Here is a 17,939-nt window from a genome sequence, read left to right on the forward strand (position 1 = left end):
TACAAGCAAAAATATTGTAATCAGATTACAGATACTTTTGAAAAACTACATTATTACTTTGATGATTACTTTTAAATTCAGAAAGGATATTTGCAAAAAAAATCTTTGACACTTCTCTGTTTTCTCAATGATATTCAAATTAGCATTGAAAAAAGGCACAAGTTTAAGTTTGTTCCACCTGAGCGAGTCTGACCACAAGTCAGAGACCACTATGATGACACACCAAATGTGTTTGATGGATTGCGGGAAAAGAGTAGGAATAGGCTTTTGTAGGCTACAGTCCAAGCTATGTTGGACTACTTTCGGCATCCAAAGATTATCCAACTTGAATAAACCCTTGGAGGTAAGGACACCAGCGGTGGTGTAATAAGCGATACGGATATCCCTTATTATTGATATTTACATAGTGCATTGATGTGACTCATACTGCTGCTCTCTCATTTAGCTACTTGTGCCTTACGGATTGTGGTTGTTGTGGATGGCTGTCCACAAATATAAATGTATATTTGAACCAAATAATGGTTGAATTCAAGAAGTTTAAGCTGCCTATCAATCATTGTTTTTGAAACCAGTGGACAGCCAGTGAAAAATGCACTCTTGCAACAGTTACATAGTGCAGAGCCCAGCCTATGGAATAAAAGTGGGGCTTTATTACTCAATCTAATTCATGCTGATAAAAACAATGACATCCATAGGCCTAATGGACACATGCTCAAACTCACACACTTTTGATAAGGGGAAATCTGTAGCTGCTACATACATTCTTTGACAAATTATATATATTGATGTAAAGATATAATTGAATGGTATTATTATATGTAGTAGAAAGCGATGGGTTAGAAGAAGCCTACATAACCAACCCATAAAGTACAATGTAACATCCATGTACAGTATGGCCAGCTATGTAAACTTTAACAGTGATTTATCCTGCAATAGATGTCTTTCAATTGGTAACATACATTTTTGTCTTCTTCTAATGCCTTTTAAGGGGAAAGTAATCTAAAAGTAACCGAATGTAATTAGATTATGTTACTGAGTTTGGGTAATCCAAAAGTTACGTTACTGATTACAATTTTGGACAGGTAACTGCAATGGATTACATTTAGAAAGTGACCTACCCAACCCAGCCTCTACTTGCGCTTAGATGTACCGTTCACTCCCTCTGACCAGGGCTTTTTAGTGTTAATGGATTTTATATTGTCCGTATCTGTGCATCCATACCCCCTTCCAGCTCAAAGAAAATAAAAACGTTTTTTTATTTCTCCCCAATTGGCAGTTACAGTCTTGTCCCATCGCTGCAACTACCGTACGGACTCGCGAGAGGCGAAGGTCAAGAGCCATGCATCCGCACTGCTTCTTGACACACTGCCCGTTTAACCCGGAAGCACCAATGTGTCAGAGGAAACACTGTGCACCTGGTGACCGAAGTCAGCATGCATGCACCCGGACTGCCACAGGAATCACTAGAGCGCAATGGGACAAGGACATCCCGGCAGGCCAAACCCTCCCCTAACCCGGACAACCCTGGGCCAATTGTGCGCTGCCTCATGGTTCTCCCGATCGTGGCCGGCTGCGACATAGCCTGAGATTGAACCTGGGCTGTAGTGATGCCTCTAGCACTGCACTCGGGAGGCCCCCAGCTCAAAGTTGATGTCTTACCTTTTCTTTGATTCGAGGACAGTACTACACATAACTGGTTTGGGAGCTATGCCAGCTATGGTAAAGGTTATTAGGCTGTGATATGGCAACAGTAGTGTTTCCACACCACAGCTGAACCACTAATGCATGCCCATTGGTTCCATCCAAATCAGTGTGTCACATTTGGAATGTTAACTGACTAACATCCTGTAGCAAATGGCTTCTTGAAGAAAAGATCATGTCACCTCAAGTCAATGTGAATGAAAGTAAATGGAATTGGAGGTGTTTTGGCTATTAAACAGCTAACTATAGCAGGCTTGAACTAGAGTGGGCGAATGTTTGACTTGTTGTGCTCTTGTCGTCCGCAGGCTCACTGGTAGGCTATTCTCCTGGCCATCATGACTCTGTCTGCCGTGATGGTCAACACCGTGTGTCTGTGTGAATGCACCCTGTAGCTCCATTTCTGTCTCTGACTAGGACAAAGACTATAACCGTCAACTCTCTAACTATGTTAACAAGTACGTCATAACTCTGTGCCACGTTCCTCAATGCATGTGTGGTGGAAAAGGGGGTGTTGCCAAGTTTGTTTTGCCCTCACTGATCTACGAGTGGGATGTTCTTTTTTACATCCACCTGTCCATTCATGCACTTAATGTACCATTCTTCCTTCCGTCCATGGCCTTCCATCAGTGTCCTTCGCTTAGCAATTTGAACCTGAAGGCTAATTTGATCCTTGACAATCATCCAGTTTTCCACCGTAGTGGCATTGTCTCATTTGACACAATGGACCAGCTTGAACCAGTTTGAAGGACACAAGGATTGCCTCTAGTCACCTGTATTGTGTATGTCTGTCCACTGGAGTACTGAGGTATCTAGATGAGGTGAGGACTAAAATAAGCTGTATAGACAGACATGGTACACCAGGCAGAATAGTCCAGTTTTACTCAGAGCTGTTGTTGTTCATCAGCCATTGTACTGGAGCTTGAAAAGAGAGTGCCACTGAAAAACAAGAGACCATTTGATATTGGTGGGTCAGCCAAATGGAAAGGCATCAGAATCTAAGGGACAGCACAGTATTCATTCCCCTTGACTTATGACACATTTTGTTGTCTTACAACCTGAATTTAAAATGCATTAAATACATTTTGTTGCTCACCCATTTACATACAACACCCCATAATGACAAGGTGATATTTTTGCACATTTATTGAAAATTAAATACAGAAATATCTCATTTAAATAAATATTCACACCCCTGAGTCAATACATGTTAGAATCCCTTTTGACAAAGATTACAGCTGTGAGTCTTTCTGAATAGGCCTGTAAGAACTTTGCACACCTGGATTGCACAATATTTGCATATTATTATTATATTAAAAAAATGTGGTTGATGATCATTGCTAAACATACATTTTCAAGTCTTGCCATAGATTTTCATGCCGATTTAAGTCAAAACTGTAACTAGGCCATTCAGGAACATTCAATGTCATCTTGGTAAGCAACGCCAGTGTATATTTGGCATTGTGTTTTAGGTTATTGTCCTGCTGAAAGGTGAATTTGTCTCCTAGTTTCTGTTGGAAAGGAGACTGAACCAGGTTTTCCTCTAGGATTTAGACTGGCTTAGCTCTATTCCATTTATTTGTATCCAAAAAAACTCCCTATTCCTTGCTGGTGACAAACATACCCATAACATGATGGAGCCACCAGCATGCTTGAAAATATGAAGAGTGGTACTCAGTGATGTGTTGTGTTGGATTTTCCCCGAACATAATGCTTTCTATTCAGGACAGGGGCGCAACTTTCACTGGGGATGGGGGGGGACATGTCCCCACTAGTTTTGTCATTGGAATGTGATACAAAATGAGGCAACCGTGTGCTTTAGCACCATGCAGACGCCTCTGGCTGTTTGGAGTGTTTATCCGACAAATGATATATATATATATATATCCCCCCAATTCTAAAGCCAAAGTTGCATCCCTGATTCAAGACAAAAAGTTAATTTCTTTGCAGTTTTACTTAGTGCCTTATTGCAAACAGGATACATGTTTTGGAATATTTTTATTCTGTGCAGTCTTCCTTCTATTCACTCTGTCATTTAGGTTAGTATTGTGGAGTATGTTGTTGATCCATCCTCAGTTCTCCCATTACAGCCATTAAACTAACTGTTTTAAAGTCACCATTGGCCTCATGTTAGGAAGGATATCTGTATTTTTGTAGTGTCTGGGTGTATTGATACACCATCCAAAGTGTAATTAATAACTTCACCATGATCAAAGGCATTGGAAAACCTCCATATTCTTTGTTGAATCTGTGTTTGAAATTCACTGCTCGACTGAGGTACCTTACAAATACAGAGATGAGGTGGTCATTCAAAAATCATGTTAACCACTATTACTGCACAGTGTGTCCATTCACCTTGTTAAACACATTTTTACTCCTGAAAATATTTAGGCTTGCCATAAAAGGGTTGAATACTTCTTGACTCAAGACATTAAAGCTTTCACTTGTAATTTATTTTAAAAGTGTTCTAAAAACATAATTCCATTTTGACATTATGGGGTATTGTGTATAGGCCAGTGACACAAATCTAAATGTAATCCATTTTAAATTCAGGCTGTAGCACAACAAAATGGTAAAAAAAAGTTAAGTGGTGTGAATACTTTGAAGGCACTGTATGTTCTAAAATGGAATGTAGATTGTGTATAATACAGTGCTGAGTTGGTCTCTTGGATGGGTTTACATTTTTATAGTATATCTAAGCATGATCCTGGACAATTTTACAACCTTGTTTCCATTAAAACACACTCCAACTTCAAAATAGCAGTTCCAATTTATTAAAGTATGTATACGGTCACATATGTACAGGTATATACAGATATAATTTAAAAAGTTAAGACGGTAAAAAATATATTGATTAACATTTTACCATAGAATCATATGCTAACATATTTACACATGGTGCACTTAGTAAGTAACTGGTTTAGTAACCCTTTCCTCTGGTTCAGTGCAAAAGTTTATACCACCTTTTCTACAGGCTCAATAGAACAGGCAGAAATGAAATAAGTCACAATGATTACAATACCGGTCTCTAAATGTATAATATTAGTTATAAATAGCCTACTCAGTGCTGTTAAAATAGTCTGACAATCAGATATTATTAATAGCCAATTCTTAACTGTAACTATGATGCAAAGTCCACTGAGGAAGTCTGTCATGTTTCTATTGCTGATGTCAGCGCTGATAACAACTCATTGACTTCTTTGAGTTTAGCTACCTGGTCACAATTATATGGCATAGACAGCTAAATGAGCATTATTTGTGTCATAGTTTAGCAGCAACCATGGATATGTTAGTCAAAATACATCACATAAGCACTTGCTAGAGGTAATAGTTCCATATGAATAATTGAAAAAAAAAAGCTATAATTGTAATAACTGCAAATATGGTTCACTGATATGCACTGTATTTTGCTGCAAAGGCCTCACTATTGCTGGTTTCAAATTAATATACTGTATAAAAATAGCAGCCATTGCATTATTGCTCAAGTGCTTGACTAAATTCACAAATTTCTCAGAATAATGTGCATTTCAGACCTCATGAATATTACTGTCTCAAAGACCAGGTAAAAGAAACTCACTATAATTTTTTTTTAAATGTACACATTAACAAAAAATACATACAGTAGGTTAAGACAAGTTATTTTAAGGCACACTGAGTCCGATCCTACAATCGCATAGTATTGAGGACGACAATGGTGAATGCTTTAAGCATAAATTAAGGAAACACATGAGGTTTGAAATGCAGGTACCTCGAGGCCTCTACTCAGCCGGTCAATGGGTCTCTGTCAATCAGAGGCACCAAAGACTTTGTATAAGAGCCATCTCTTTGGGGTTGCCAGAAAAATCAGCAAAGACGATGGCATTTACTATTATTTAGCACCACACCGTAGTTGATGCACCACAAAAGCAGTGCTTAAAAAAAATAAAAAATAAAAAACACTTCACATACATTTTTAAATAACACAGTTCTGGACACAATGTGATAATGTCTTTGTATAGTTTGAAAGACAAAATAAATTACATCTGTATAAATAATTTCTCTAAGAGCTGCGGAAGGAGGACATTCATCTGTTGCTCCATACATTCAGTGGTTCCCCAGGTTCACTCTGTAAAACAAAGGTTAATATTTGTCTAATCAATGGACCCGACTGGCAATAATTCAGGAAAAATAAATAAATAGATTAGATCAAAAGAAAATACCTTTTTGAAGTTTTCCTCCATTCGTCCTTGCATTTTACAAACGTAACTTCCTGTTGTAAGCTCAGAGCATGAGGATCTTTAATGCAGAACTCCATCCTGGAAAAGGGTCGAACAAGAATAGCACATTAAAACCAAACTAATAAATAATAGTTTTGCGCTCTTTCAAAAATATTATATTTCTGATGTTTGTATGGATGAAAATTCCATTTCATGATTTTAGAGAAATTAGGCCTCTTAAAACTAACTTTTTCTGCGTCTCCCCGACTCGGATGCGTATTTTGTGGACCTCCACTTCAGACTCCGCAGAGTCACCTGACCACCAGGAAGACACCATGTTGAGCATGAACGAGGCAGACCAGCTAGTAGACTCCTCCCACTTGAACTTCACCATCAGGAGGTCACCAATGTCTTTCTCCGCTACCAGCAGGAAGGAATGGGTCTTATTGGTTGTTATCTTCTCCTTTCTGCCAATGGGAAAGAGCATAGAGGCTCAACTGATTACGGTCAACTCACTTCACAAGAACAAATAATTGACCTTTGAGTGAAGGTGTCATGTCTAAGCACACACCACAGTAGCACTAGAACTTTAACTATAGACCATAAAGATTAATGTTATCATAAACGTGAGAAATGATGTCAAGTGTCTTATCATGTTGATGTACTAGCATGTGCTTTGTTGTATGGTTTAACCACTTGTTGGACCAGGTACTCACAGTGTCAGTTTGAGGTCTTCAACCTCTCCTTTGGTTCCAATCAGGGAGACTGTCAGTGAAGGCTCCATCTCAGACCTGTTCACCTTGCTGGAGAAGTGGATCTTCACCTGGTAGTGATAGACTCTGAACGGCATGGAGGCCCTGGTCTTGGTGTACAGTTTGACGCTCCGTGTCTTGCGAACCTTGCTGATATCATAGCCCACGGTGTTACAGTGGTTCCTGCGGCAGCTGAGGCACATTCCGCGGTCGAACATCTCTTTGCTCCCGCAGCGGTACGCCATGCTGGCCTCCTGCTCGTTGACCAGGGAGTCGATGAACAGGTGGATGGAGCGCTCGTGGGAACACCTTGGAACATCATTGATAGCTAGGAACATAAAGGGGATAGTTGCATCACTGGTCCGCATTAAAAACCAGAGTTGAGATTCTCAATTGGAGGACGGGCAATCAAATGATAACAAGTAGATGCATCTAGTAGTATGTCACTAACCCTGAGAAAGCTCCATTCCCTCACATTACCATTAGACAGAGTTATATCAACCGTCATTTTGGGGAGCTACAATAGGAGTGATGTTGTTGGTGACCTGAAGGGATTTTCTCTAGTCGTGATGTTTGCAGTCCTCTGATGTTAACAGGCATGAATAGGCCTTTGTTAGTCGTAAAGACAGATTAGTGATTAGCTGCACAGTTACTGCAACTGATGTACGTCAGGTTGTACTGACTTCATCACCCTATTGTTCCTTGTTCACAAGCCTTACCATCTTCCAATAAGTTACAAGCTGACAATTACATGTCTGATTTAGCCAATGATAACGCAATAACCAGATTGACAACAGAGTCATTGTGTGGAAAGTGATTGTTATATGCCGAATATTTAACCAATTGTATAGAATGACACTAAAATATCAAGATGTGATTCTCACCAAAGAGGCCAAGTTTGGATATTGTTTCCAGAGGGCTTTGCAGATTGCAGCCTGGCTGGAAGCTGCCTCCATTGGGGTAGATGTCCACATGGCCTACAGGCTGCTGGATGCCGATGCTTAAGCCCAGAGAGCCCCGCGTGAACGTGTGGAGAACATCCACAAAGTGGGCATCATCTGGGGACAGGCGGCGGTGAGCGTGCTCCCCCTCGAAGTCTGGACCAGCTGGGTCAAGACCTGTAAAGAGAAGTGAGCAATCAGTGAGGAGTGGAACAAGCCAAATAATTAAAGTTGGTACAGGCCAAAGAGCCAATCAATGATTAGCAACAGTGCTATCATCCTGTCTTATGTTTCTCTATAAGACATATTTACCAGTTATTCTGCCCACTTTATTGGAGGCGTGGCTCCCAGCGAATCCTGCAACATGAGCACCCAGACTGTAGCCAATGAGATGGAGGTTTTCAAGAGGGATGTTTGTTGCCTCCTTGGAAACACATTGGAGTAGTGTCAAGTTCATTGCCATGGAAACAATGTACAGTAACTCTTCATACTTTTTGTTTAGAATATGTTATTCATTATTTATCTGAGAAACAGTGCAGTGTCTTAGATGTTGAGTCATCGTACAAACCTCCAGCCAGTCAATGAAGCGAGCAATCTCTTGTCCCACCATCTTGGTGTTCTGGGCAGCTACTGGATAGTGGTTCTGGGCTGTGTACAGCCAGTCCACCACGATCACATTGGCTTCCTGCTCTCTCTTGTACAGCGCCGAAACCAGCTTGGCCACCCAGCTCTCAAACAAGCCGCTCACCTGTTGAGGCAGATGGAAAGAACGAATGGTGTTATTGACGGGGTAATGCAAGTCCATGAGCAATAGTTGTTAAGGACTTAATGTCACAGACATGCTGCGACAGATTGGAGGGGCTTACTGTCCAGCCGTGGATCACCAGGAAGGTTTTGGATGTGCTGTTGAAAGTGCATTCTTTGAGAGATTCCGGGTTGCCGGGGATGATGTAGCAGATGTCGTCTTCCGGCATCAAAGGCTTCCGGAGGGAGAATTTGGCATAGGCATGAGGGGTGGCATCGTTGTTTCGGATCAAGTCCTTGAAGTTGTCCATTAAATTATCTGAGAATAAATGTAATGTAAACACAAAACATCTGCTTAAGACATTTTGGAAAAGTCATTACTAAATGTTTGAAGATGCCATTGCAGTAAAGAGAATGGAAGCTTTAGAGCCATCTAGGCTGTTTCTAATCTTTAACCACATTGGTGGTGGGAACTTCTGACTGCACAGGCCCCTCAGTGCCTGGGGGGCTACTTGCAAGGCCAGATTAACAAATCATATACATTTCCGGGACATGGGCCCCGGGGTTTCAGCCCCTGTATTAATCAGGCCCTGGCTACTAGGGTTCAGTCGGTCAGACAGACCCTATAGAAACCACAGCTTCTCCCAGCTTTGTCCCTCTAGCTCTGAAAAATCCCAAAGGGTTTCAAAGTAGCTGTGTTCCCAGTGGGTCAGCTGACTCCTCAGCCAAGGCTACTGCACTGAATGGAGGTTGCATATTCCATGAAGGTTAAAGCAGACAAAGACATTTCTAATAACGAAAATAAACAATATACTAAGTGTTCATATGCATCAACTGACTATATCTACGTCCTACTTCAGCATTGCCGAAGACAGCCGAAAATTAATTATTTTTTTTAAGGGGAAAAAATACATGTACAGTACCAGTCAAAAGTTTGGACACCTACTCATTCAAGGTTCTCTTTTTTTTTTTTTTTTTACTATTTTCAAAGTTGTAGAATAATAGTGGAAGACAACAATGAAATAACACATACGGAATCATGCAGTAACCAAAAAAAAATTAAACTATCATGTATATTCGAGATTATTCAAAGTAGCCACACTTTGCCTTGATGACAGCTTTGCACACTCTCTCAACCAGCTTCATGAGGTAGTCACCTGGAATGCATTTCAATTAACAGGTGTGCCTTGTTAAGTTATTTTGTAGAATTTCTTTCCTTCTTAATGCGTTTGAGCCAATCAGTTATGTTGTGACAAGACAGTGGTGGTATACAGAAGATAGCCCTATATGGTAAAAGACCAAGTCCATTTTACGAGCAAGAACAGCTCAAATAAGCAAAGAGAAACAGTCCATCATTACTTTAAGACATGAAGGTCAGTCAATGCAGAAAATTAAGAACTTTCAAAGTTTCTTCAAGTGCAGTCGCAAAAGCCATCAAGCGCTATGATGAATCTGGCTCTCATGAAGACCGCCACAGGAAAGGAAGACCCAGAGTTACCTCTGCTGCAGAGGATACGTTCATTAGAGTTACCAGCCTCAGAAATTGCAGGCTAAATAAATGCTTCAGAGTTTAGGTAACAGACAACTCATTATCAACTGTTCAGAGGAGACTACGTGAATCAGGACTTCGTGGTCAAATTCTTGCAAAATAAAATACACTACTAACGGACACCAATAATAAGAAGAGACTTGCTTGAGCCAAGAAACATGAGCAATGGACATTACCGGTGGAAATCTGTCCTTTTGTCTAATTAGTCCAAATGTTTGATTTTTGGTTCCAACCGCCAGCTCTTGGTGAGACGCAGAGTAGGTGAACAGATGATCTCTGATGTGTGGTTCCCACCGTGAAGCATGGAGGTGTGATGGTGCTTTGCTTGTGACATTGTCAGTGATTTATTTAGAATTCAAGGCACACTTAACCAGCATGGCTACCACAGCATTCTGCAGCGATACACCATCCCATCTAGTTTGTGCTTAGTGGGACTATCATTTGTTTTTCAACAGGACAATGACCCAACACACCTCCAGGCTGTGTAAGGGCTATTTGACCAAGAAGGAGACTGATGGAGTGCTGCATCAGATGACCTGGCCTCCACAATCACCTGAACTCAACCCAATTGAGATGGTTTGGGATGAGTATGACTGCAGAGCAAAGGAAAAGCAGCCAACAAGTGCTCAGCATATGTGGGAACTCCTTCAAGACTGTTGGAAAAGCATTCCAGGTGAAGCTGGTTAAGAGAATGCAAAGAGTGTGCAAAGCTGTCATCAAGGCAAAGGGTTGCAACTTTGAAGAATCTAAACTATACGTTGATTTGTTTAACACATAATTCCATGTGTTATTTCATAGTTGAGGTCTACAATGTAAAAAAAAAGTACAAAGAAAAACCCTTGAATAAGTAGGTGTCCAAACTTTGACTGGTACTGTATATTTGAGATTATGCATGTATATGTATATTCTTATGTATCAACACTAGAACACAACGTTCTCAATCCCTATGGTAACATTACTCTGTATGAATGGGTGTTCAGCTTCACACTTGTCATCATGTCCTATACAAACTATTTATTCTAAGTCATCAAACTCATTAGTAGTCTATTATAGCACCTCCAGAAAATGTATATAGTAGACTTATTAGATAAGTGACAGTATCTGTAGGCTGTCAACTACACGAATTAATTATGAGGGGTTAAATTCTTCAGAGAATATTTCACTTATGCAGCACAAATGAAATTCTCTTCTATCAAGACTGCAAAACAAGGTTGAAAAGTATTTTGCCTCAATATTGGCTACTCACCTAGTGTAGAAATCGAGTCCCCCTCTTCCAAAGACGCCACATAAAATACTGCATCTAACACAAGAAAGTAAAGACAATGCACTTGCAACCCTTTCATTTCTTTGCAGCCTAATAATTCGTATTTTGAGGAAATGTATGTAAAAGTCTGCAATCTCAGCACAGGGGGTGGAAAAAATGTAACGTAAAACCGCGACAATTTTCCACCGGTTAGAATATTTCCCGTGCGTTCCCTGGCGCGTAGTGTTGATATCTGAGCCACCTTGAACTGCCCAGTTCTTAAATAGGACCTCTCCCTCTGTCGCAAACCCATTGGTTGCTTTTCCCTTTCCCCAGGAGGAAGGGGGGTAAAGTAAATTATAATACGAAATCACGTTGATAACTGGCAATGCCGTTTTAATTATAATAGTTGTAATTATAATAGTTGTAAGTTATTAGTGTTATTTGTTTACAGTGTGTGAGATAGAACACTCAGGCCTGGATTCAATCAGCCAAGTTAACCAGCGTAGCCGATACCTGCAAAGCTGATGTTTTGTCGGTCGGAGGTGGAACTGCATTGGAGCTGTCAAATCGGTGAGCAGCTGCTCCTGTGATCATTGTCTTGAAGACACACCCATCCCACTCGCATTAGAAGTTCACAATGAGAAATTGTTGTCGGCTATATAGGAATAATGATCCTCAAATTGAAAATCATTAAACGAAATAATGAGGATTTCTATCAACCTAATCAAGCTGTAGATTACATCTCATATTCCAGTGACTGAACTTGTAAACAAGGCTGCATGGGATTTCTCTTAATGCGATTTCGGGTTTCCACTAGTTACCATAGCCACAAAGTCTAAATTGGCTAATAGTAAGAATTCATGAAAACAAACAATTTGCTTTTTGGTCTTAATTTAAGGTTATGGTTAGGCACAAGGTTAGCAGTGTGGTTAAGGTTAGGTATAAAATCACATTTTAAGAAGATAAATTGTAGAAATAGGCAGGTTTTAGGATTTTGTTGCTGTGTACATTGATTCAGGGAGCTGCTTGTGAATTTGACAGGGGCACAACTTTCACTGGGGATGGGGGACAAGTCCCTCCCACATTGTGAAATAGCATTTTTGCCCCCCCCCCCCCCCCCCCCCCCCCAAACTAACCACCTTACTTTCCCATTTGCTTTAAGTAACCTTCTGTCTTATGTGACCATACCAAACGTAACATCCCGGGTCAAAGTTTACTATGTTACGGCTAGTCTATGAGACCAGGCTGTCAAATGTTGATTCTGATCTGGCTAGATTGATTTTGTTGTAGCCTATCACTACAAATGGCCTTGCTCTTGAATGCATGAGTGAGGGCGATTTAAGCATAAAGGTTTTTTAGCATGCCTACATTACATTATGTTAACTTAACATTTGCATTAATTGTTCAATTCAAATATGTAGGCTATTAGAATTATAGTAGTTGTAGCCAGAATGCAAAGTAACTCAGTGGCCTACTGCTACAAGACCTTGAAATTGATACATTGATGACATGATAACATGACACAATAACTATGGGACATATGATCATGTTTTTCTTCTTGTACAACATATCACAGTTCAGAGGGTTTTATGGTGTTTGCATGCCAGGGGCACCTCAGCCCACCTAAGGTCTGCTTGAGGGGACTGTTTCTCACAGCAGGTACAGAATGTGTTAAGTGGGCCTTGTGGAGTTTAGGAGTACAACTAGAGTGGAACATAATGTTATGAGAAGCTGCGTGCGACCCTGTAATGTCATCAACGTTACTGGCTTTAGTTCTAGAAGACTGCCCTGAGTGGAGGTGGCCAGATGGGCCAGTATAAATCATAGTCCAAATCCTAACCAACCACCCCTCTACCCCCTTTCCCAAGCCCCTTCCCCTAGTCACCACTCTATACATCCATAGACCCTTCCCACTAGATAGTGATGTGTTGTTGTCCCACCTAGCTATCTGATGATGAATGCACTAGTTGTCAGTCATTCTGGAATAGCGGGTCTGCTAAATGAATAAAATGTCAAATGTAAATCTAGTTTGATCATTTGTTTAGGTGCATTGAGCGATGTACCCATCCTGTGATCTCTGTGGGTGCACGTGAATAATAAATGCTTTAAGTTTGTTGTTGTTTGACTCTTTGCCCTGGGACCTCCATTGCAGTGGCGCTCGGTGCCGTTTAAGATGAGGGAGGACACTTTTTTTTTTAAATGAGCATGGCCTTATTTATATTACAGCATATTGGATGACTGTCATTCATATTCCATTCATCCAGCTCAATGTAACATGGATAGGTTTAAGCTACTACATGATACTCACATTTTCACCATACCCATCATGAGGTTGCGACAACCTAGCCCATGGATGAAAGTTTACAACGTAGCTGCACAGGTTGAGAGGAATTTGAGTAATCAAGGTGACCGACATTGACACGTTCAATACCACCTTGTCCAATCTTGCCTGCATCTAACTGATCTAGGGTGTAATCATTACTCCAATAGTTGCAAACCAGAGTTTCTATTGAACAAATTCAGGTATGTTTATCTCCGTTTCGTTTGCTTCCATTTAAGAACTATTGTCTTTCTCTCTCTTTGAGTCAACTACTCACCACATTTTATGCACTGCAGTGCTAGCTAGCTGTAGCGTATGCTTTCAGTACTAGATTCATTCGGATCCTTTGATTGGGTGGTCAAAATGTCAGTTCAAGAGCTCTGATAGGTTGGAGGACATCCTCCAGAAGTTGTCATACTTACTGTGTAAGTTTATGGAAGGGGGTGAGAAACACGAGCCTCCTACAGTAAGTTTTGTATTGAAGTCAATGTACCCAGAGGAGGGCGGAAGCTAGTTGTCCTCTGGCTACACCATGGTGCTGCCCTACAGAGTGCTGTTGAGGCTACTGTAGACCTTCATTGCAAAACAGTGTGTTATAATCAATTATTATGTGAATATATTTAGTGTAGTTTTATCTAAGAACTATTTTTATTTTCTGAAATTCACTGAGGAGGATGGTCCTCCCCTTCCTCCTCTGAGGAGCCTCCACTGATCCATTAGTATTACTACTGAGGGAGGAATTGGCCTACAACCAACATGACATAGGCCTAGTTTACCCTCTTCCTCACTTAAGATCATTGATCTTCCCAACATTTACATAGAAAAAAATATAGATTTTTTTTGTCATTTAGCAGACGCTTTATCCAGAGAAGCTTACAGTAGTGAATGCATATATTTTCATACCAGTCCCCTGTGGGAATCAAACCCAGAACCCTGGCATTGTAAGTGGCATTGTACGCATACTCTTCAAACTGAGCCACACCGGACATACTGTATCAGTCAGTAGGGATCTGGAGTTTGTGTGAGTTGTGATTGGTCAGCCTCAGAGAATTGTTGGACCAGTTTGTTGGACCAAACCTGTGTTTCCATTATCTATGCAGTGTGCTATTGTGTGTGAAGGACTAAGAATAATGTCACCTGCTACGGTCACATCCTTTCCTTCAGGAATGTGCACATGTCAAGTGTGTCTAGCCTCTATGGTTGACCATTGTTGTTGTCAAACGTCAACCTATCAGAGGCCCCTGGTACCCCTGGTTGCTCGGAATGAGATGGAAACAAAGTTTGGCTCCAATGCTGGTATTTGTCGCTGTTGTTACATAGCAGAAGTTGTCTTATTGTACTGTTGCCAGATTCAACACACACATCCCTCCTGCTGCATGTCCCTGAAGCAGCTCTTGTAGCGGTCCAGTTGGCATCCAATTTAATGTTGCTTTTCTAGGAACATAACAGAGTTTCCCTGTAAAGCAGGAACAGCAGTATTAGATAAACAGATGCGTCGCTACGGTGCTGCCATTCTCTTTGCTTTTGAAAGGGAAACTGAATCCCTTCTGAAGGGAAGCGTCTCAATAAGTGGGATTTTGAGGCAGTTTGCTTTGATAAGAGAAACTGTAAAATTGTGCTGTAGAGATTTGCAAGAGCCAGTGATTTAGTTTGGAAGCCAACTTAACAACAGCTGGTTCCCAATGTTTTGAAGGTGACAAATTGTTCTGGAATGTTTTTTCCAAGGGTTTCCCAGGCTTCTTTTTAGGGTTCTTTCTAAGAATAACACGTGTGGTTCTGAAGGCTTCAGGAAGTTCTTACTACGTGAACCAAAAATATATCTTAGCTTATTTATCATGCATGTGATGTACAGTGTGTGTTGTGTAACTCATTTACCAGGAAGTGGAGCTTTCCCCCATGAGGAACATAATGTGATTATTCTCAACTATTCTATACTCACTGCCAAATTCATCTCATGTTGTTTGTTTTGTTTTGGGAGCTTTCCATATGATTTCTTATGGAAAATTACAATAACATCTTAGAGAGGCATTCTAGGCACATCAGGTTTGGGTCAATTGGGCCAGTGAACAGTACAGTTTTAAAGGTCATCTTTGTGGGGTCACCTCTCGTCCACCAACACAATAAGGGAATATTTCCATGACCTAAAGGGAGGGGAGAAGTTCACCAGCAAGTTCACGAGACGACACATCACAGTACCCTTCCACTGTCAGGCAACACTCACCCCACCAACACACCCAACATATCCCGTCCAGAACTTACTTAGACCCATCACCCCTGGTCTAAGTAAAAACATTTGTCATCCCCATTCAGCAAGTTACAGGCAATTGAGGACCGGATTGCTGAAACACAGTGTATTTCCTCATTCCTCACATTACCCGATTGACTGTAACTTGCTGATTGGGGATGACAGATAGTTTTCTTGTTTGTCCCTAATACTTTTAAGATATATGTTATTAATCGATATAAATGAATGAATTAAAGTTGACCAACTTGAATTAATGTTAACAAAATGTGTTATGTATCACATGTAGTTTTGTACAGAAATGATCCTGTGATTACAATAGTGAGTAATGGGAAAAAAATACCTTTCCTGTCATGTCTCCTTCCTCTATTTTTGACGCTCCAAATTCCAAGAATTACTCAATAACCCCACAGTTTTTTTTACAATCTATGGGATTATTCCATGTGTTTCCAACTAAGAGAATTTGGGGTCCAAAGCAATTTGTTGTCTTCGTGTATTGCCATTGTGTGTTACACAACTTGTTTTGGTATGTTAGTGTACTGGGCTTTGTGATGATAGGCTCTAATGTGGATGTTGTGGTACTAGCTGTCACGTCCTGACCATAGTAAGCTGTTATTTTCTATGGTAGAGTAGGTCAGGGCGTGACAGGTTATTTTTCTAGTTTAGATTTTCTATGTTATGTTCTAGTTTTTGTATTTCTATGTTGGGCTTTTTTGGAATGATCTCCAATTAGAGGCAGCTGGTCATCATTGTCTCTAATTGGAGATCATACTTAAGTAGTTGTTTTTCCCACCTGGGTTTGTGGGAGATTGTTTTTAAGTTAGTGTATGTTGCACCGCTTGGTCACGGTTTGTTGTTTTTGGTCTTTAGTTAATTTGTGTATCTTGCATAGTTTCACAGTTCAATAAAATATGTGGAACGATACACACGCTGCACTTTGGTCCGCTCCTTCCGACGTGACACTAGCACGTGTCAGACAAGGTTTAAAGAGCCACAGGTGTCAGATTAGGAACAATGAGACCACTGTGTGTAAAGCACAGCAGTAATAATAATGTTATGAGCTATGCCAGCAATTCACCAGTCAGGGGCAGAACAGCAGTAGCCATCCATGTCAAACTATATTAGTGTTACAGTATGTGTCTCTTACACAAGTAGGCAAATGTTGATGAGACCTGTGAACGACAACTGTCTCTGTATTGATGGCATGTTGCTAAGTATGAGGTCATATGGTTATGGTCTTCAAAGAGATGTAGGACTATTTCCAACGATTATATACAGAGTGTGAATTACACCGAGACATTCGTGCGTCTCTGTATTTTTTTATAGGCTTAATAATAAAGACGTAATTTAAACGGTAAAACAATATGACCTTTTAATGTGGCATGAATCCAACCAGTCATGATATTTACATCTGATTGTCGAACAAGTCACTTCAAAAGTAGGCATGTTTGTCAATTGAAAAAGAAAGAAGAAATAAACGAAGGGCAGCTAGTTTGCAGTCTTTCCTGCTTCAGTTTGAAGTGATTGTGTTAGCTGTGTGGTTGGCTAGCTCCTCTACAGGGGCGGTTCTGGGGAGGGGCAGTGCCCTTGTGACAACAATTTTGGACCCCCTTGTGGCCCCCCTAAATGTGGAGTATGAAATAATTTTTACATAACAAATTTTTGCTATCGTTCTTTTTTTACATCCGTTATTAGACGGTGGCAACGCGGAACACTAATGATTATGAACATGGTATTTTGCCTGCTAATGCCTGCAATGCAGTGAAGAAAACGATATGACAACAATAACGTCTAATATAACTGGCCCCTCTAACAGTACAACTGGCCCCAGCTTGGCCCCCCCAGTTGAAATGGTCTAGAACTGCCACTGCTCCTCTAAACAACAGTGTCCTGACGAAAAAGCACATTTTCTATGCCAGGTCAAATCGCGCCTCATTAGCTCATTGTTATGGATGTATCCAAATAAATGTCACTAAAAAACAGCTTAAACAAATGCAAATGCAGCTACTATTCTGGCTGTATTGTTTGACGTGACTGTGCGTTAGCCATAGTTGACTAGCTAGCAAGCAAGGGATAAGAACGTTGCCAGACAGTATGCCAATGGAACATTTAAAACTAACGACTGGGTCCATAGATAAAGAACAAAAAGACTGAACAACTGGGTCGAGTCTCTGGCAACCAAACCAATAGAATGAACGACCAGCCGGCTTGGTTAGCAACCCTAAATTTGTGTCGGGAATATATCTTGTGG

At 40.6% G+C, this 17,939-nt stretch overlaps 1 protein-coding gene across 1 annotated transcript; it reads right to left on the reverse strand.

Annotated features, from left to right (window-relative positions):
- Window positions 1–4,449: 4,449 nt before the first annotated feature.
- lpl2a (lipoprotein lipase 2 a) lies at window positions 4,450–11,381 on the reverse strand. The gene is made up of 9 exons (XM_014216225.3): window positions 11,127–11,381; window positions 8,454–8,650; window positions 8,156–8,335; window positions 7,900–8,011; window positions 7,531–7,764; window positions 6,611–6,974; window positions 6,143–6,361; window positions 5,898–5,993; window positions 4,450–5,803 (listed from the first exon to the last, which is right to left on the reverse strand). Exons 1-9 carry the CDS (start codon window positions 11,221–11,223, stop codon window positions 5,782–5,784), a joined length of 1,521 nt encoding a protein of 506 aa, XP_014071700.2. The 5' UTR covers window positions 11,224–11,381; the 3' UTR covers window positions 4,450–5,781.
- Between the last annotated feature and the right edge of the window lie 6,558 nt (window positions 11,382–17,939).

Source organism: Salmo salar, chromosome 10 (genome assembly GCF_965601325.2).
Source record: "Salmo salar chromosome 10, fSalSal1, whole genome shotgun sequence".
Lineage (NCBI taxonomy): Eukaryota > Metazoa > Chordata > Actinopteri > Salmoniformes > Salmonidae > Salmo > Salmo salar.

Coding starts and splice junctions, on each gene's coding strand:
- lpl2a (XM_014216225.3), bottom strand. CDS start 11,223: ATGAAAGGGTTGCAAGTGCATTGTCTTTACTTTCTTGTGTTAGATGCA. Junction 8,336..8,453: donor TGGTGATCCACGGCTGGACA/GTAAGCCCCTCC, acceptor CTGCCTCAACAG/GTGAGCGGCTTGTTTGAGAG. Junction 6,362..6,610: donor GAAGACCTCAAACTGACACT/GTGAGTACCTGG, acceptor TCCCATTGGCAG/AAAGGAGAAGATAACAACCA.